The sequence below is a fragment of the Gopherus flavomarginatus genome, chromosome 1 (assembly GCF_025201925.1).
Source record: "Gopherus flavomarginatus isolate rGopFla2 chromosome 1, rGopFla2.mat.asm, whole genome shotgun sequence".
NCBI lineage: Eukaryota > Metazoa > Chordata > Testudines > Testudinidae > Gopherus > Gopherus flavomarginatus.
In genome coordinates this window covers 339,501,316-339,523,319 of record NC_066617.1, presented here as the reverse complement: position 1 = coordinate 339,523,319, position 22,004 = coordinate 339,501,316, and the positions used below count along the sequence as shown (strand labels likewise).

The 22,004-nt window shown below is 39.3% G+C and overlaps 1 protein-coding gene across 2 annotated transcripts; it reads right to left on the bottom strand.

Moving 5' to 3' along the window:
* Nucleotides 1–2,900: 2,900 nt before the first annotated feature.
* DCUN1D5 (defective in cullin neddylation 1 domain containing 5) lies at nucleotides 2,901–20,550 on the bottom strand. 2 transcript variants are annotated; one of them, XM_050928468.1, is made up of 8 exons: nucleotides 20,228–20,550; nucleotides 17,738–17,829; nucleotides 14,776–14,846; nucleotides 14,240–14,331; nucleotides 8,611–8,719; nucleotides 8,423–8,527; nucleotides 7,552–7,654; nucleotides 2,901–6,719 (listed from the first exon to the last, which is right to left on the bottom strand). In XM_050928468.1, the coding sequence occupies exons 1-8, from the start codon at nucleotides 20,305–20,307 to the stop codon at nucleotides 6,664–6,666; spliced, it is 708 nt and encodes a 235-aa protein (XP_050784425.1). In that variant the 5' UTR covers nucleotides 20,308–20,550; the 3' UTR covers nucleotides 2,901–6,663. The 2 variants fall into 2 exon arrangements, with proteins under 2 accessions (XP_050784425.1, XP_050784435.1); XM_050928478.1 differs by lacking the exon at nucleotides 7,552–7,654.
* Between the last annotated feature and the right edge of the window lie 1,454 nt (nucleotides 20,551–22,004).

Below are 22,004 nucleotides of genomic sequence, written 5' to 3'. Positions count from 1 at the left end.
CAGGGGCCAGTGAAAATGAACTCAGGGCCACCCAATCAGCTGGCTCTGGGGACAGCTGCTCAGGTAGCCAGTGGGACAGCCACACCAGCTGCTGCTCCAGCAGCTCCGGGCAGTGGTCCCTGGCTGGCTGGCCAGAGCAGCCACAGTTGCAGCTCCGGGCAGTGGTCCCTGGCTGGCTGGCCAGAGCAGCCACAGTTGCAGCCCCAGGTAGAGGTCCCTGGCCGGCTGGCTGGAGCAGCCGTGGTCCGCTGGCCCCAGCCACAGAAGCAGCTGCAGTCCACAGCCCCCGGCAGCTAGTGTCACTGGTCCCACCTCTCCTCCCCAGCCATGGCCACCCCATTCCCCAGCAGCAGCCCCCCCCATTTAATCACAGCATTTTTAGTATAAGTCATGGATAGGTCACCAGTCATTAATTTTTTTTTTATTGCCAGTGACCTGTCCATGACTTATACTAAAAATGCATGACTAAATCATCACCTTACTTGTTACTCTGAAGCCCAAAAAACGCAATTATGATAGTAAGTGTTACCATCCAAGAGAAAATTCTAATAAATTAATATAACAAATAAGGGGATATTAATATTTGGGGCATGCCATACTCTGATTAGACCAGTTCAACCTGTGGAACTCCTTGCCTGAGGAGGTTGTGCAAGGCTAGGACTATAACAAGGTTTAAAAGAGAACTAGATAAATTCATGGAGGTTAAGTCCATTAATGGCTATTAGCCAGAATGGGTAAGGAAATGTGTTCCGAGCCTCTCTCTGTCAGCAGGTGGAGATGGATGGCAGAAGAGAGATCACTTGACCATTACCTGTAAGGTTCACTCCCTCTGGGACACCTGGCATTGGTCACTGTCAGTAGACAGGATATTGGGCTGGATGGACCTTTGGTCTGACCCAGTATGGCCATTCTTATGTTCAAATTTAAACAAGGGAAAGCGTATGTGCGCAGCGGCCTAGGTAAATGATAACCTACCCTGAGAGACCAACGTTCCATTTTGGAAACAGCAGCAGCTGAGGAGACTACATTGCTAGGGAAGACATCAACAAACACCTAAATGTAGCGTTACTGTACATTCACTCTTTGATGCAAGTAAATAATGTATAATGTGAGCCATTTCTCACACTTGCAGATTAGGTTTACCATTTAATGGGAAATGAGCCTTAAGGGAGGCAGTGATAGGCATATGGTACCACAGACACTAAATAATCTTTTGTATCATCCCTATGGTGACAGAAAAGATGATTTCATTTCTATCCAATATTTGGAAGTTGACACCAAAAAATATACTCATCTGACAGGGTAATTTTCACAGAAGACAAGACAGAAAGAACCTATCAACACATAGGACTGAGACGTACATAAACTAAAGAAGGAAGGATTTTATTATTTGGATGAAAGGCTTTACTCCATCCATGAGGGTTAGTATGCAGCTTTTAGCCTAAATATGATTTTACACTAATGGCCTGTTTGGGATTTTCTAATGAATAGTGCTTTCTTTACAATACTTTTGGCCATCATGCAGCCTTTACTCTCATACTCCATAAACTGCTGATTTTATTTAAATGTACAGAGGGACAAGTAGTACTTAACCTGGAGCACTCATTCTAAAATGTAGGTCTAGAAAAATAGCCATGCTGGTAGAGTACTGTCAGGCCACTGCCTGAAATCAGTGAGGTTTATAGAGAAAGCCTGGTGACTGAAGGTTACAGAAATGCAAGGGGTAAACTGTGCTGGATACAATGTTGCCAGATCACAATGTGTTTGACATACCTAGTTTTACAGAGCAGCTTCCACTGATCTGATTTGAGAATGAAGAGATATCTTCAAATTCCCTCCCCAGCTTAGAGGCTGAAGAACATGGGGTAGTGGTATAGATCTTGTTTAATAGCTGAGAAAGGTCTCGTAAGGAGACCTTGGTAGAAGAGAGTTCTTGCTTCTGGCTCTGCAGTCTGTATGTCATTGACAGTCCAATCAACTGTCAAGCAGCCAAGTGTTCTTGATGCACTCCATTGAGTGAACAGGTCATAGAGTAGCTTTGCTTATGTACAGAGGCATAATTATAAAATATTTGCCTTCAAGACTTTTAGAAGATAATGTTAAATATATTAAAAACAAACAAACAAAAACACTAACATGAATGGCTGAGGAAATACTTCACCAATTTCAATTTGGATAGGGTACCAGGGGATGGGAGGCAGTAGTGTACTTGACACACACAATTTTTCACAATTATTGAGCTGTGCTGGATTTTTCCTAGAAGTCAATATATTAGTGTATGTCTAGCCTCAACCATGTCCTATTACCTTAAGCAATATGCAGGTTTCTATTGTAAGACAGAATGAAGGTTCCAACACAAGATACAGCAGGAATTAATCTGTTAGTCATGCAAGATCCTTGTCTCAAAGATTATTCTTGAAACTATATGTACAAATTGGTCAGAATCTTGAAAAGGCAGATAATCAAATGTTTCTAACTCAGCCAGATGGCTAGATCCTTGTTTCAATTCCTCCCCAGAAAAGACACTAAAAGGGTACATGGGAAAGTGCACTGAAAAACATGGCACAATAGAGCGGTAATCAGATGAAGTGTTCCTTTTCCAGGGTAGAAGTTGGAGCTGCTTGTTGCAAAAGGTATCTGGTCCAGTATGTGATACATATGGGATGATTATTTGCAGCACTTGTAGAGACAATTATTGTCTAGTAAATGTTTACTCAGATTAAGTGCCTGCTACAGAAGTTGACATGTCATGTCACTTTGCTGCTCTTATCTGCTCTATTCTCCAGCAATGCAGGCAGAGACAGAGAAGTTATTCAGTAAAGCTGTGTTTTAGCACAATGTACATTTGTTTTTAAACACAGTGGAATATACACAAATGAATAACTGATAAAGAGGCACCATGACAGAAGCAGGAACAGATTTTCTGCCCTAGTACGTAAGTTATCTTTATTCTTCATTTTTAACAAAGCCAAACTTAGACAAGTTTGTACATTTTGCACAAAACTATTCACTAGCTTTGAAAACAAAATACATCAGAAACACTAGTTAAATTTATGGTCCCTGTTGGAAGTTGCATGTTGTCATCACTACCAGTAATTCTGCTTAAAGACTTTGGAAAGGTGAAACAAGGATATCCAAGAAGTAACAAAACAGTTCAAATATGGTCTATGACATACCTCCCTCTGACAATATGACCTATAACATGTTTGTATCTGTATTAATCAAATCCTAATGTAAACAATTCCACCATATAAACAAGTGAAATTACAAAAAGTCATATTAGGAAAGGATTAGATGCTTAAATGGTAATGTTAAATATGATACAAAGAGCTAACATAGATCCCAATTTTGCAAACACATATGCATGTTTAACTTTATGCTTAAGTGAGTGAACTTTATGCACAAGTGAATAAGTGTTTGCATTATATGAACACATAGCTAGCTAACCCTTTAATTACTACGACTTTTAAATAACGGGTCAAGTCTTTAAATAGATGAACTATTGTCCTCCTCACTACGAACATTTTTTTTTAAAAAAAATAAATATGAACTGTTATGAAATAGGAAAATTGAACACTACCCATACAAGGCATATAAAAAGGAACTCTCTGAAAAGATAAGAACTGAGGGGGAGCCTTCTATTCAGAATACCACAGAAGAGACATCATCATCATCAGGTTTTGGAAGACAATATATTTTATTCCACTTACGTTTCTTTGCTTTTATTGTCATAAATGTGACAATGCATTTTACTTGTGAATTATCTTTTTTTAATATAATGAAAAAGTTGTAGATTTTTAATCTATTGACTGAAATGCTCCTGAGCAAAGCAAAACTAAATTCTGAGGCTAAAGCATTCAGATAGACTCAGATTTGGCTTGTGGACATGGACACACAACTGAGGGAAATACATTAGTAGGCTTTTTGGCACTTATCTGCAATAAGATGTAGAGAGGTTTAAGTACTCTCTCCTCCAACAAAACAGCTAAAGTGACAAGTCCACATTTAAATTGTGCAAGCCAGTAGTTCACATTTAAAGAACAAGCCCGACTGCAATTATGAGCACAAAAACATAACTTTAAAAACCTGCTTGTTTTATTCAATTTGAAAAATTATACTGATTTTTTAGAAGTCTAAATACATTCATTCCCAGGCTAAGTAGTTATACAGTAATTCATATGATTTTCAACCACACACAATCAAGTTATAAATCCCTGAAATATGGATATTACAGGAATACTGACAAAAACTTCAGAGATATAAAGACACTCAGATATATCATTTGTATCTCAACATTAAATATTTAAACATCTGGGCATTGGCAGATGCATTCACTCCGTTTCACACTATTACCACCTCCTAGGACCATCTTGTTTAAACAGAATTCACAACAGTTCCCAATTACTTACAAGGATAATTTTTTTCACACTACAAACATTTAATGTGTTAACCTGTATTCCAAGACTTTTGAAAAAGAGTTAATCTTTCTGAGCCTCACAGGGTCTGAACACACTCCCGGTAATGATATCCTTGCTTAACTTCAAGAATTCATTTCATGTTTTGCTTCTTCCAACAGTTCAAGGCACCTACATAGCAGTTTTTGATCTTCCTTAGAACTTTTTCTGGTGCATACTCATCCCACATACCTTATAACCCTTGCTCTGTCAATGCATTCTGGGACTGCTGAAATAACTCTCAAAGCACTTGGCACTGCTTCTCTGCAGGAGATATAGGGTAATTTCCAAACAAAAAGGCACGGTGTTGTGGATGAAGTTAGAAGTACCAGCAAATACAGAACGTGTGGCTTTCATTCTTGGGAGACAATGTTGTAGACAGCACACATCAGCTGGACTTAAGCAAAGGTCTTCTTTCTAAAAGGCCTGAAAAATGCTTAGAACAGCTGTAGTATGCGTGTGTATGGAGACGAGCCATTGCATAAGCATAGCAAGCCCAAAGTGTTTCAATGTCTTCTGCAATGCTTCGTCACTTGGACAGAGCCATAAAAGTAGTATAAATCTACAGTATAAAGTGACTCCCTATAAGACTGCTCATGGCACAGCATTGGCTGTCATTGTCTCCTGCACCTTGAACAGTAGGTAAATCTAGAAAGAGTAGTTACATTTCTCTACTGTAGAACAACAAGAACACGGAGACACTATTTCCCCCCCTTTTGTCTACTGTAAAGTAGTTACTGAAACCAGGAAAAAAGTTACATCAGGTATAAGTTTGCCTTGTCTTTCCTGAGCCTGGATCGAATGTGTGCAAAAGAGTTATCACTTCCCTGAGGCAAAGATCTTCAAGTCACAGCTAGCGTAGTCCCTGCCCCAAGGAGCACACTATGGTTTTTATTTTTTGCATTTACAGCATTTGGCACAATGGGGCCTTGATCACTGACTGGAGCTGTGTGGTTCTACTATAGTATAAGTAATAATATAATAAGGCAGGAGTCACAAATGCTTCATTCCCTCACTCATCCCAGGCTTCCACATTTTCTCATTAAACTTCTCCCCTTTTTCTTCACGAGTATGCCAAGACTTCAATGTGGCATCCATCTTCACTGATAGGAAAGTATAGTGATACCAGTCCCCCAGATTTAAATGCTATGAGATGGTATCAGATGCCAAAATGAGGCAATGGAAAGCAGTTATAGGGATCAATCAGGAGTAACTGTGGAAAATGTAATGGCTTGCGATATACAGGAGGACAAATTAGATGATCTAATGGTCCCTTCTGGCCTTAAATATTAAAAAAACCTTCAAGGAGCAACGGTTAAGAGGCTCACCTTTGTAAATGCATCTAGTCCAATGTATAAGAACCTAAATTAGCCTTGTAGCCAAGTCATCAGGTGTTCTCAGATTTCCCTTTTAAAATATAAATTGCACTTTTCACTCAAAGCAATCCAGAGACTGAACTGTGGTAAGAATGTCCAGCTGCTAAGAATGTCCAGCTGCCTTGTTGTACCAAACAGTATTAACGTTAGTACCGTTTGATATACAAGTGACTATTTTCTAGCTATACAGTATATGGAGCCACGCACATATGACTTTTTTAAAATGGCCGTGCTTTTAAATGATACAGCCCTGACTGAGTAGTGGAGAAAAATGAATTTTTAAGGCCTTTGTCTCCACCTGGAGATGAATGTTGTGGCACAACCCAAGTCTGATACTAGTATGCAAACTAATAAAATACCACCTGGAGCTTAAGATCAACAGTCATTCCTTCTAACTTGTATCGCACAAGACAATCATACCATCAGCACACTACAGTGCCAGTTAAGCACATTTAAAAAAACCACACAACTCATAGCAAAGGGCATTTCTAAGAAAGTAAAATCTGAAGTTTTGAATTTCAAAAACAGACACCGCACTCACACTCAAGGGACATCCTTCACTTTTAGGCCTTTGTCACAAATCTGGATCTTTATTGTTCTGAAATAAATGCTATAAACATAAGACTCAAAAACAAACTCCAACTTTCAGTCTCAGAAGAGGTGTGGTTCAATGCCCATATCACATGTAACAAGAAAACTTCCTTTAAAAAAAAAAGGAAAAAAAAATCACTGTAAAGTCTTTCATAAGCATGAAAATGCAACCCTTGGTTTTGTCTCATTAGTTTGTACAGAGGTGGGCATCAAAAAATTCTGCATTTTCTTCAAAGTTCTTGCTATGACACTTGACGAACTTTTTGCCACTCAACAAATTCATCAAGGAGAACGGGCCCTGGAAATAGCAATGTTCAAAGTTACAAGATGCAAAGCCTTTAAAAACCACTTTTTAATCTCCTCTTGAACGATAAAAAGATAAATCTTTTAGTCTAGGTAGTGTTCAGTGTCAATTATTATGATCAAATGTTGATGAAGAATTTAAGATAACTAAAATTATGCCACACCAGAAACTGATGAATGAGAGTTGTATTTGGGGGCTGGAGAAGGTGAAGTTTTGTTTGTTTGTTTTTTAAAATAGAGCATTTGACAGTTTGTGTAGATTTTATTAAATTAGTAAGATGATATTAAATTAACATCTTAATAGAGCTATGCTACAAACCAGGCTAAAGAATTCTCTTTTGCTAAAGATTTCAAAATTGCATGCTATTGTCTAGAATAAGGAGCAATACGAGATGCCTTATTCAATAAAAATGTAATATACTTGACTGTACTTTAGCTCTGGCTGGAAGAAAACCACAGATAGTTTCCCATCCTCGGGGAATGATGTTGCTTCAGTTTAACTGAAGCCCAGCATTCACTGGCTCAAAAGAGAGGTTGTGTCCAAACCCTGGGTGTCATGTAGCAGCTGAACACAATGGATCAGATCCTCAGCTCCTGTAAATTGGTACAGCAATCTGTGCTTCAAGGGAGCTATATCAATTAACAACTGCTAATGATCTGGCCTGTTGCTTGTAAACCATCGGGCCAGTTTTTCTGTAGATTTATTCTAAATTATATTTTGTACTTTAAAGTAAAGTTTTCTTTCATGGAACTTAAATTTATTCCTCCATTCTGGGAACTGGGAATATTGAAACTACACTTGAATAAACAATGTTATGAACACTTACATGCACCATCTTCATCGTAGTTGCTAAGATCTGCATGCACAGTTCTGCTGAATTCTAACACATTGTACCACTGATCCTTGTTCATAACTCTATACTTTGATTGCTAAGAAAAATAAAATATATTTAATCAGGGAATCTGATAAAAATATTTCTTTAGTTTTTAGTATTTCTAGACTCATCTTGAATTATTTCCCAATGTACACAATTCCCTTACTGGATACTGACATCCATTATTTCATCAATTCACAGGATGCCCATCAAAATGGTATCTCAGGGCATATAACACCAGCTGAAAAAACAAACAGAAGATTAGAGGGGATATATTCTGCAACCCTTTGCAGAAGCCAGAGAGTTTCTCTGAGGAAACTAGTTGTGAATAGCATCCAGAAGATAAAAATATCAGGAGAATCTAGTGTCTGTTATTGGGAAGCTTGGACAAAAGAGTGTATTTTACATCTTGCCCTGAATCAAATTCAGCAAGGGATTCTCCTTCCCTCCAGGCTATGAGCTAAAGTAGAGTCCCCAAAGATACTCACTTTGGGTCATGTAGTGGCTTAAGTAGTAGAGAGGCACATTTAATTCCAAGTTTACCTTCCGATATGAGAAGAAAGAAATTTCAGATCTTATATTACAGCTCTCTTGGGCTTGAGAGGGTGCAGAGGATAGGAAAAATAAGTTCTCCTTTGAGATATATAGAAGCTATTACTGTTTCATAAATGTGTCAGTCAAGGTGCAATGGAGGATCAATATAGCTATAACCTCACACAGAGGTGCACAATCCTCAAAACCTCTTCTTACAGCAGCACATTGTAATGTCACCCTCAAGAGAGCTGAGACAATTTATTTTTTAAAACAATAATAGAGTGCATACCTCCAAGTACTGATAAAATACTGAGAACAGTGGCCATGTTCTTCCAAGCAGAAGTGCTAACATAGATTTTGCAGTATCAATATCAAGACTTCGCTGGTCTTTATCCTAAAATTACAATGAAAGGAGTACTTAGGAAAAATTGATAAAGGAACTTGTACTCAAATGTTCTAATGATCAGACAGACTTACCCTTGCAAAATCAAAGGCATATCTGTAGATATTCTTAAAGGATGAAATGTCATTCAGTTGTGACCGCAAAAAATCAAACTTATTCTGTAACTTTTCTGTGCAGTCACACCTTAAACAAAACCAAATAAATAATGTTAAATAAATAATAATAATAAAAACCTTATATGCCAGGGTCAAGTTTGCGCCTATTATAAACATGCTTGCAGAGGGTAATATAGACCTGTTTTTCAGAAGCATTCACCATTCACAAGTCACTGATGTTAGGGATGCTCAGGCCATGTAAACAGACTTTTGTTTACCAAGTACACAGTTTAAATTCATTTCTTGTACTATTCAAAGTACAATCTTTTAAATTACTATGGACCAGATTCCGGAAGCTTACTTGTTTAGTATCATAGAATATTGGGGTTTGAAGGGACCTCAGGAGGTCATCTAGTCCAACCCTCTGCTCAAAACAGGATCTGTCTCCAGACATATTTTTGCCCTGATCTCTAAGTGGCCCCCTCAAGGATTGAACTCACAACCCTGGGTTTAGCAAGCCAGTGCTTGCTCTGCAAGTATTTCAAGCCTTCTGGAGTAAGGTACCGTTCAGTGTCAGTAAGTGCAGCAAAATCTAGCTGTAAGTAAAGACCCTATGCTGCACACCTTGCATATACAAATTTTCATAAGTTATACATATGAATTGCAGGATTGCTCAAGCACTATGCAAAATATCCTAGAGCCTCTTTTAATGACTTAACTGAAAGCAAATATAACAGCATGAACTGCTCGGTGCCTATTAAACTAGGTAGGGCTGGCAGAAAAAGGTGGTTCACAAATTACAGAACAGAATTTACAAGTATAAAAATTATTGGTCATGAAATTAGCTCTGTTAAAAATAGCTTTGGAAATATTTTTCTAACATGGCTCTTAAAAAAATAAAATAAGTGTCAGGGCTAGAAGATTCACCAACACGGAATGGGTAATTTTCATCTGTGAATCCCTCTGCAGAGATTCATTTCAAAGAAGAGCAGTTGGCTAGATTAACTCTGCACTCCATTGGGGTTCTATTGCAGGGGTTATACATGAAAGAGAGGCCATTAGGAGTCTTGCAGTGCATGTTGCTGAGATGATGCGCCTCCTTCCCAACGAGCATCTCCTACTTTGGGTTGTGTTGGCTCCACTCTATGCCTCCCGGAGGAAGAATACTGCTGACATTTTGCTCTGTCACAACTTGTACCTGGCAGACTTTTTGCTGCTGGTGGAGGGCACTAACGACACAAAATGGCACAGACCCTGAGCCAAATCTGTAGAGTGCAGAGATCAGTGCTCAGTAAATAATAAAATAGATTGTACATACACATTACAAAAATTATTAGTTTTACACTTAACACGTTAACTTCAACCCTGCCTTATTTGTTTTGTAAAATACGGTGAGCCCCTACATAAATAACAACAAGATCTAAATTAGTTCAGTTTTTATTTATCCTCTCAAGAAAGCCTAAACCATGTATTTGCCAACTTTCACTCTGGACACTTGTCCCTAAATTTGAATACAGTATAGTTAAATTTACAAAACCCAAGATGCATACATAACAAGCCTGTTTCTTTCATTGTTGGAACCTTTGCCTGCCATTAACTGAAATATAACAAATATGTCTGCAATACATATAGGTATGCAATATGTAAGCCAATATACCACCAAGAATGAGTGGTACTTTGACTTCTATTTTGGGGGCTACGTAAGGCAGACTCCACATAGAAAATGCCATAATAATCATTGTCCATTGGGCTGAGTATCCTGCCTTTAGTGATACCTGATGCGTCAGAGGAAAGTAGACACCTTACACAAAGATGAGAACCTGGATTTTTGGACAAAAGCAGTCTGTCACCACGTTCTCATTGGTAAGTTATCTACCAGATTTTTTAAAAAAGAACAAAAACCAAAGCTTTATGCTAGTGTGTCTAGTACTCCCACAAAACGAAATAACACCACCCATATCATAAAACTCCAAGGTTTAAATGGTACTGACATACATATGCTTTATTTGAACAATTTTTTTCCATCTGCAAGGGAGAGAGAGGGCCTCTCTGCAGCTCCCACCTCCAATTGTACCATGGTTGATTCAACTGAACAGAAGTGCGCTGAGGATTGAATCCATGCTGCCTGTTTCTCCAGTCACGTAAAGAAGCAGTCCCTTCAACTTCTTCCAAATTATTCGTGGACAGCTTATAAAGTGCCTTAGACCACGGACACAGTACAGCTGCAGTGAGAGTAGCAGAGAAGCCCATCTTTGTCGCACTAGAGGTCCCACAATGTCAGATGATCAACTGAATGAAATAACTGGTGGAAGGTTTCCTTTACATTAAATTTACTACTTTCTGTTGGGCTAAAGAAGAAGGGAAGGAGAGGTGATGATGCGGAGGAATTAAGCAGGAAGGAAAGTTAAATGATGCTCATAAGAACATAAGAATGGCCATAATGGGTCAGACCTATTGTCCATCTAGGCCAGTACCCTGTCTTCAGACAGTGGCTAGTGCCAGATGCTTCAGAGGGAATGAACAGAACAGAGCAATTTCAATTGATCTAATCCTAGCATCTGGCAGTTGGAGATTAAGGGACACACAGACCGTGGGGTTGTCTTGCTGAACCATCTTGACTAATAGCTATTGATGTAGCTATCCTCCATTAACTTAACTAATTTTTTTTTTAAAGCAGTTATACTTTTGGGCTTCACAACATCCCCGGCAATAAATTCCCCAAGCTGACTGTGCGTTGTGTGAAGAAGTATTTTCTTATATTTGTTTTAAACCTGCTGCCTATTAATTTCATTTGGTGACCCCTGATTCTTGTGGTATGTAGATAACACTTTTAAATTCATTTTCTCCACACCATTCATGATGTTATAGAGGTCTATCATATCACCCCTTAGTCATGTCTTCTCTAGGCTGAAGAGTTCCTGTCTTTTTCCATCTCTACTCATATGGAAGCTGTTCCATATCCCACTCATTTTTGTTGCCTCTCTCTGTACCTTTTCCACTTTTTATGTTTTTTGAGGTGGAATGACCACATCTGCACACAGTATTCAAGGTGTGGGTGTATCACTTATATAGTGGCATGATGATATTTTCTGTCTTATTGTCTCTCTTTTTCCTAATGGCTCCTAACATGCTCTTAGCTTTTTTTGACTGCTGCTGCACACTGAGCAGATGTTTTTAAAGAACTATCCACAATGACTTTGAGATCTCTTTCTTGAGTGGTAACAGCTAAATTAGACCCCATCATGTTGTAAGTACAGTTGGGATTATGTTTTCCAATGTGTATTACTTTGCACTTAATTTCCTCTGCCATTTTGTTGCCCAGTCTCCCAGTTTTGTGAAATTCCTTTGTAACTCTTTGGATTTAATTATCTTGAGTAATTTTGTATCATCTGCAAACTTTGCCATCTCACTGTTTACCTGCTTTTCCAGATCATTTATGAATCTGTTGAACACTTCAGGTCCCAGTACTGATCCTTGCAGGATGCCACTGTTTACCATTTTCCACTGTGAAAACTGTCCATTTATTCCTACCCTTTGTATCCTATCTTTTAACCAATTACTGATCCATGACAGGGCCTTCCCTCTTATTCCATGACTGCTTAGTTTGCTTAAAAGCCTTCAGTGTAGGACCCTGTCAAAGACTTTCTGAAAGTCCAAGTACAGTACATCAACTGGATCACCATTTTTCACATGCTTGTTGACACCCTCAAAGAATTCTAACAGATTGGTAAGGCATGATTGCCCTGTATAAAAACCGTGTGAACTCTTCCTCAATGTATTTTGTTATCTGGGTCTGATTGTTCAGTTCTTTACTATAGTTTTAACCAATTTGCTTGGTACTGAAATTAGTCTTACTAGCCTGTAATTGACAGAATTGCCTCTGGAGCCTTTTTTAAAAATCAGCTTTACATTAGCTAGCTTCCAATCATCTGGTACAGAGACTGATTTAAGGGATAAGTTACATATCACAGTTAGTAGTCCTGTCTACCACCTGGTCCTGGTGACTTCTTATTGTTTTCTTTATAAAGGAAAAAAGGAGAACCAACGATTCAAAGGAAAGGAATTGTCAATAAGTTTCCGTTAAAACAACAATTGAAGTATTAAAAAAGGGAAGGACTAAAATAATTATGGTTAAAAACAAAGAAAAGAGACACAGTTAAAAAAAGAGTGAAAGTTACATACGGAATTAAACTTGAGGAATTTAAATCTGGGATTTTAATTCCCCTTCTTCCATGTCAATTTCGAGGTAGACTATAAGATCTCTTGCACATCTACAAAGCCCACTTTTGGACAAAATATAAGTAATTGCATACAAAAAAACCTAGTACATTAAAATTATTATTTAGGTTGCATAGTAAATCACTCCAAAGTTAGGAAATGTTAGGTGTATAGTTGCACAAGTAACCTTAATTTTTCCCTCTTGTATCTCCATCCTGTGCACTGACTGAGGCAGAGGTCCTGTGAAAAAAATAGTATGTAATCATGTAATTAAAGACTATCAAAATACATATACAGAAGGGATTAAATTAAGGTTGAAGAGGCAACTAAGTCTGGCATTTCCTAACTTTCGAGTGCTTGACTTTGCAACCTAAACAACATTCTTTTGACAGTTTTTTGTATGCAATTTCTTAAAGGTTCTTTAAAAAAAATTTAAACACAGCATGGACCCCAGTCTGACTCTCTCTTCCCCAGCACTCACTGAGAAGTGGAGAATCCTGCCCCATGTGACACTCTTTCAGGGAGCATAGGCTACTGGGGTCACATGCCAGATGAGGGGGGTGAGCCTAGCTTTCTTTTCCTCAAACTACAGCTGCTCTGGCACCTTCCTAGCATCTCCATTACAGTGTGTGCTGTTGTTGCCGTAGCAGCCCAGCCTTAGAATGTTCACATTTACTTATTATCTTGGCATGTTGTCAAAAGTTTCCTGAGCAACAGAGAGAAAGGAAATCCATCCAGTTTTTTGCCAAGATACTAGTGAAATCAGGAATTTCATGAGAGAAAGGAAAGATGTCTCTAGCTTCAGGGCTTTCCCACTGACAATATCAAAGACCTGTGAACAATGGAGATATGAGAATTCCTCAAAGAATGGTCCCAAGAATCTTTTACAATGGAAAGAATTAGGTAATGTAAACACAGGTGTCATTTCCAGCCCCTCACCTATAATTATAAAGATGACCAACAGCAATAGAGACTGGATATTGAAATCTCTATCCATTGAGTTGGTACAGGATGTAATAATGCAAATTTCCCCATATTACTCACCAATATACCTCAACACTATATATCTCCATATCCACTCATTCATGTGTCTGCTGACTAGGATGACATTTCAAGATATGATTTTTGCTAAGTGAACATTCGTCTATTAGGGTCTGAAACAAGACCACCAAATCATTTCAGAGAAATCATTACATTGATGATTTGATGGCATATGACTAGTACTCCCAGTGACTGACTGGGGCCAGGTTTAAATTGGAGACCTACGAGCAAAAGGTGCTATATTTTATCATCAGGCCTGCATACTATCCAGAAATTGAGAGATGGGTAATTACTAGCTGCTTCCTTAAACACAAATTTGAACATGCTATCATGTATAAAAAACTCTTACTGTAACGAGGTCATCCCCTTTAACCATTCTTCCTTGGTAAAAAATCCCATGCTTTCAGCCTCTAATTTCCAGGCTAAAACTAACATAATAATCTAAGGAAAAAAAGAAAAGAAAATGTCAGTATACAAAGAAGACAATAATTACAACTATAATTTACAAATGGATATCTAGATTTTTATCAAAAACATCTAAAACATTCAAATAATTAAGAGATTGAGCTACAGACTTAAAGGATTCCAAAATGTGAAATGTAGGTAAGTTAATTGAATTCTGTGTGACAATCTTTCCCTAATCCTACATTTGAAAATAAAGTATATCTATTCTTTTTAAAATAAACTTAGTTGACACTTAAAAAAACAAAAACAAAAAACAAACCTCCCCAATTGTAACCTTGAGAATACAGGAAAAAGCCCCCATAATTAAGAAGCCACAACACTTTCCCCTTTCACTTATTGAAGTTTAAATTTAGTCTTAAGTAAAAAAGTTTATCAATTTATTTACTTAAATTTCCATTAATGTTCAGCAGTAAAACCTACGTTTTCAGGTTCAACACCAATGTCTTCACAGAACTTTTCCATTCCCTCTGGCCCTACAACTTCATCAGGACCTTCAAAACCAAAAAGAAATCAGTCTAAGTAATATATAACATTCAAATTACAATCATTGCTAATTTTGGTTACATACATAAAAACAAGAGATATTAAATAAAAGATTACATTTAAGAACTGACACAGAATTACAGCATTATTTGTATCAATAGCCTTTGTGGTAGAAAATGACCCTATCTGTAATGCAGGGGAAGATGAAAAGTAAAGAGTACCAGTTATCACTTACAAAGTATCCTCAAAGGCTGTTTGATAACTTAGTCATCTTCAACATGCTTTGACCTAGTCAACAAAGCCCTACAATAGCTATTTTGTCAAGGAAAGCATTTACTGAGGCCAAGTAGCTATTGTTTTTATTATTATTTTTTAAGTACTGCTGACATTATGGTTTAAGCCTAAATTTTCAGAGGATGAATCAAGTTATATGAAATTAATTATTTACAAATTAATAAATTGTCCATAGCCTCAGTTTAGCTGATAATTTAGCATTTTGGATGTAATTTTATAATAAATAATAATAGTGTGATAACACTAAATGTATTACATAGCATCTAAGGATGAGTTTGCTGGGGTTGTTATGCTTGGTTTTATGCTATATGCTGCCCCGTTGTATAATAAAGCCTCTGACAAGCAGCAAACTTGGCATCATATTTAAAAAAAAAACAAAAAACCACACATACAGACATATTCTGGGGTTTATCCATTACATTGTTGCTATGAACCTCTCCCTGGTACTTCAGATATTTCTGATGAGTTTGTTGAAACAATTACTCCAACCGGGCTATTAACAAAGCTGGATGGACACGTGTTGTTGGAAGGTCTATTTACTTTACATACCATTTTGCTAGGTCCTGGATAATTACTTAGGTATCTACTAAAACAGCACGTTACCAAACTACAAAAGGGTGCATGTTATGTTTTTGGGACAACTATGGTAATTTTGCAAATTACTACTTTTTGGGGTACACAGATAGTGTTGGAGGAGATGAGAGAGATTTATACTTTTCCATGCATTATAGCCATCTTAATTTAGCAGTATTCTGGCTATGATCCCAAATCAGAACTCATTAAAAAAAATTTGGTAATTCTGCTGATTAATGGAATGAGAGTCATAGTCAATTCAGAATACGGAAAGTTACTTTGTTTTCAGGTAATGTGTGCTATTGGCAGACAGGAAAGCGAATCTGGTTTGCAGAGCACAACCACTGGTTTATAGATCTAGTACAAGGTAGCACACTGCTGTCCAAGTACCTGGTCTTCTTGAGCATGGAATATATTTACTAGTTGAGCATTCAATCCTCAAACTGTTACAAATATTTTAATTATTAATTAACAGGCCCATTGACTTCAATGGAAGTACTTGAGTGTGTTTGCAGGATCAGACACTTGCACTTTGTAAAGGGCACTACGTATGAAATCCATTCAATGGGTTGCAACTTCATTGTGATTACAGTTTTTTCCTCTCTACCTAACGTATTTTTAAAAAAGATTACATGTTTAGATTAGAAGAGAAATCATTTAATTGTATCCTTAAAACATTTAGTCCACTGGTTAATATGCAATGATAAATAAATAATTTTTTTTAAAAAATAGAAGATAAATTCACATAGTTCAAGATCCCATAAAATAAAACTGCAGATTGTACATCAATTTAGATTTCATAAAAGCACTATGAATTTAATGACCAAAAGTCCTTGAGATTGAAAACCTCTACTTTTCCACTGGAAAGATGTGGCAGAGCCCAGGCTAATCCGCCTCAAATGTAGTTTGGAGCGGCCACCACTAGAGGTGAGAAGGTAGTTCACTTCTCAGCTGAGACTATCAAAAAAAAGTGTCAATTGGTGTCAGTTGTGATATGGATACTCAATCCAATTCCTAGTGGACAAAACCATTTCACTTCACATTTGCTAGCGAACAGGAATGACAAACTATTTAGGATTAATTTTAATCAGTAATCTAGAGAAGAAGTCAAGTATCAGGGGGGTAGTTGTGTTAGTCTGTATCCACAAAAACAACAAGGAGTCCGGTGGTACCTTAAAGACTAACAGATTTATTTGGAAATAAGCTTTCGTGGATCTGGAGTGGTTTTTTACCCATGAAAGCTTATGCACCAGACTCCTTGCTGTTCACCTGGAGAGGAAGGGCTCTGTAAACATTAGCAATTTCCTAAGGCCCAATTTCTAACTATTTAGTAGTAAATAAGCAGCAAAAAGTGCTTATTGTGTAATTAACAAATTACACAAAACACACTGAGTGTTTGTTAAACTGAGTGATCAGCTGCACAGCAGGCTTAATGTATGAAAAAAGGGAACTTTCTTTAACGTTTAAAACATATTTTCTGTTTGTGGGGTTTGTTGTCATAAATTAAAGCAAAAATTTAGGGTACAGTATTATGAATTAATGCACAGTGTTATTGAATGACTCTCCCCATTATGTTTTAAATACCAAAATTTAGTCATGCAAAAGATAATCAGAGGTTATTTCACTGTCTGGAGAATCTTTTCGCACCCTGTTTTACTGTGTTTTGTTTTCCCTGAATCAATAGGAAGGACACTTGTATGGCTTCTTGATAACCACTATGTACAATGCAACACAGCTGTATTATTTTAAATAAGGCCACGGTAAATAATAAGCCTTAGGAGTACTGATCAAGTAGAAGAGGAGGAGGAGGAGGAGATGGGGAAGAGATGAGGATTCTAAAGAAGTTAGAGGGGTACTTTTTAGCTGGAAACACAATTGTACAAGAAACACCAATTCATGTGTCTTATGGCCTATTTATTTAGAAAAACATTAATGTGAAAAAACAAGTGTTAATTTTCTTTAATTTATTATTAGCTTGTTAATTTCAAACAAACCCATATGATTTTAAACATGTCTGTAGTTACTTCCATACCTGCATATTCATAAAACCACGCCAGGCACTTCTTGCTTGAAAAATGCTCCTCTCCACTTATCACTTTACCAGAGGCTTGCGATCTGCAATAGCTTATAAAAATACACATACAAAGATGCCTAAAATGTTACATCCACTTTCCTCATTTTTTAGAAATGAATATTTTCTATTAAGTTCCAAATACTTCCTTACTAGTCAGAACTAAACCAAAAAATGTCTTCATGAACAATTAGCATATATGGAATTTGTTTTAGGGGCAGCAGTTTGATACAGTACTTCACATAAATTCTATTCATTAATGAGAGTTGTAGATAGTTCTCTCACACTGCCAAATTTATCACAAATATTCCTTGTCTGATATTTAAAAATACTACTGGTTTGCAAGAGCACAAAAAGATGTGGTCTGTCAAAATATCAATGCAATAGCAATAGCTCTTACGTTATCAGCCAAATATTTAAACCTGGGTGCCTAGTTAGGCTTCTAAATCCATAACTAAACATCCTAAGGTAAGTGGCCTGATTTTTCAGAAGTGCTGTGCACCCACAAATCCCATGTAAGGGGAACCACAGAATTCAGCACCTTTGAGAGTCACACTATTTTTATTTACATATATAAATTTGAAAAATGTTGTTCTCTTTTACTAATGTAAACATCTGTTTATATCATCACATATCCTATAAATGGGCATGCACAGTGTGTCTGGATGCTAGAGAAAACAACAATAAACAATCCATGGTAAATCCATTAATTTTACACACACAATATGTAGACAGTAAAGATCAGGTTCTGCCCTTGCATATGTGCACTAAACCCCAATGACTTCACTGTGACATGCAAATGTGTATGAGGTAAAATCTGTACAGTCCATCATTCTATATAGATTACACTTTATAACCTATTTCTTTCAATTAGAAGTGGTCACATCATCTTTAACAAACTATAACACCTTTAGAAAAAGTCTTCTTTCAGACTTAGAAGACATCCTTTTACATTATTAGCTTATGTAAAAATGAGGTAAAAACTGATGGTAAAAGAGGATTTGGAATTATGTAATTCCTTCATGGCAACTTTAAAATGAGATGTGTCAAACAAGAAAAGAAGGTTCCAATGCTGTGAGGTGCTGGGCACATTTATCACCTAATAAAACACTGCAAAATTCACTGGGAGTTCAGGACATTCAGCACTTCATAAAATCAGGCCTTAAATGACAAGCTGCATTTAACGCTGTGCTGCAGAAAAGCATCTATCAATATAAAATTAAAAATGTAAATAGTTAGGAAGAAACAAAGCCGTACAGTGAGTTTCGGTTAATTTTTTCCAGTTTAATATCTTTTTTAAAACACTGGCCCTGATACAGAACATTAGAGCATTCCACTGCTAACCTTTTGCCAGGGTGAAAAATGATTGCTCCACTCATATTCTTTGTTTTTTGACTTCTAACAAATTACTAATCCATGAAAATTCTTTGCTTTTCACCTCACAGCTACTAAATTTCCTTAAGAGTCTCGTGAGAAACTTTTTAAAGGCTTGTCGAAAGTCCTGATAACTTCAGTCAGTTGGTTCTCTTCCACTCACTATTTTACTGAGATGCTCAAATAATTCTAACAGATTAGAGAGGCACAGTTTCCACTTACAGAAACTATACTGGTTAGTTCCTATTATATTTTGTTCAGATGGGTGTATTATAATGTTTAATTGTTGCTCTAATCTGTTTATCTGGTACTGAAGCACAAGTGGCCTTTGAAAAGGAATTTTAGATACTCAGCAGACCTCTGGTATATTCATTCATTTTAATGAGATGCTTCTCACTTGTTTTGGGTATTCTAGGCTTCCTTGTTTAGTGGTGAATCCTGCCGTCCTACTCCCTTTCTGCTACACATACTGTACCTTAACCTGGAGATTATGGGTACTATGAAACCCAGCCTCCCAGATCTACAGAACAGCAAGTGTGATGCAGTGGGTTTGAACAAGGAGATAGATATTGGGAGCAACCCAATAAATGGCACAGTTATGCAAAATGGAACAGGAAAGAGAGGCAGGGTTGAAAGCTAGTCCCCTGAAGCTTGCTGAACAAGCCAAACATGGAGACCATGCCACAACATGCAAGATAGGTGTGTCTGTGACCCCATTATGTTATGTCAAGCTGTCACTGTACTATGTGCTGCACTGAATGGCTGTGCGGCCCTGCTGCGATACAACACCCCATATCAGAGCAACAGGACAGCATGTTTCAACATGCCAACACGCCATGACACCATGGGATATCGCGGACAACTGCTGTCGCGACGTAAGGACACGTGTCGCCAAGCCACTGCCCGTTTCAGATCCACGCTGAGCTGTGACAGCAGGTCTCGGTGTCACTCGCCCTGGGACACCAACACGTGCCCAGTGGCACCTGCGACGCTGACACCCCGCTGCCCAGCAACGCCGCCCCCACGCTGCATCCTAGCGACGCGGCAGCAGGGACCCCGGGGGCGGGGATACGGTACCTGCCCAGTTTACATTTCTTGAGGCCGGTCTCATCCGCTACCGCTGCCGCCGCGGATTTTCTCTTCTTCTTCACCGGCATCTTCCTGCCTCGGGGAGCGGGAGGGGCCGCCCCGCTGCAGGCAGCCGGGGCCCTCAGGCGCGTCCCCCCAGGGCACAGCCCCAGGCGCCTCGTGGGGCCGAGAGGAGCCCCGTGTTCCGCTCCCCTCACAAGCCGCCCGGGCCTCGCCGCTGGCGGCTGCTTCTGCCCCGGCAGGGAAAGTGCGTGTCCCGCTGCGGGCGGGTAAGGAGGGACCCGGCAGCGCCACCCGGACACAGACGGCAGGACGGGAGCAGGAAGTGACAGAATCGCGGGGAGGGGCGGGACTAACAGCGGGGGGGCGGATCCAATGCTGGTGCCTGACACCCCCACCCCCACGCGCACACACGCCTCTTAGCGCCCCATGCGGGGCGGGGCTAAGCGTGTGAGCTGCGCTGCGGGCGCTATGTCCGCCCGCTCGACACCCGCGCCCGCCTAGGCTTGCCTGAGAGCAGCTCCCCGCACGCCGGACCCGTGAAAAAGTCCCTTTCTCTGGACAGTCCCCGGCCCATAATGAGTCTTTTTGCCTCGTTCACCCTCCTGGCCAGCAGCTGTAGCCAGTTCCATGCACGGACCTCTCCCCTTAAAACACAGGCATCAAGCCCTCCGACGGCAGGCCCCTGTCCTCAGCCCTGAACTGCTTCCCTTTCCCAGGCAGCTTCCCTTCCAGGATCTACCATTCTGCCCTGATACCCAGCAGCGATCTCCTGGAATGCTCGAGGCCCAGGGCAGCTCATCCGGCTCAGAGTGTATCCCTGGCTGGACAACTTTCCCACACTCAGGACATCTCCCCCACCCTGGGCTGTATGTGTGAGACACCAGTCACAGCCTCCGCTTTACCCTGCATCTTTCACCAGCAGCCTGCTGACTCCTTGATGGCTAGCACTGTCAGTGGAGCAGTCCCCTGATGGTTTTGGCAGGCTGGTGGTGGTGCGGACGAGGGGGGAGGTGGCCGTGCAAGAGGGGTGGGCATAAAGGCGATACATGATGTTGAAGGGTCACAGTGGAATGTAACAGTAAACAGTGGAGTTACAGTGTCAGTGGGGGGGTCAAGAAATAAAGTTGTTCACTTTCACACCAACACTCATGTATGTCACAGCCTTATAATATAGGGTCAGAAGTAAACTAACCTTTCACAAAACCAGAGCAAAGGAAGTTCCTGAATCCTTCAGCCTGGATGGGAGAGTTGGACAAAGACAGGATAAAATGTTTCCAAACTTTCCTGGAAGCCTATAGAGTTACTGAGAAACTGGAAAGGGTGAAATCCTTAATATTGCTACATGTGACAGCCCTACAGCAGGGCCTGCTCCAGTGTTTTTGCCACTCCAAGCAGCAAAAAAAAAAAGAAAAAAAAATCCACAATCGTGATCTGCGGCAGCTCTACCACCGCCGCTTCAGTCTTCGGCGGCAATTTGGCAGCTGGTCCTTCGCTGCAAGAGGAAGCGAGGGACTCACTGCCAAATTGCCGCCGAAAAGCCAGATGTGCCGCCCCTCACTGTTGGCCGCCCCAAGCACCTGCTTGTTGGGCTGGTGCCTACAGCTGGCCCTGCCTACAGGTACTGGGGGGTCTACTAGTGGAGTAGTTTTCAACGTTTTTTTTATTTGCAGACCCCTACAAATTTTTGAATGGAGGTATGGACCCCTTCGGAGATCTTAGCCATAGTCTACAGATCCTCAGGGGTCTGTGGAATGCAGATTGA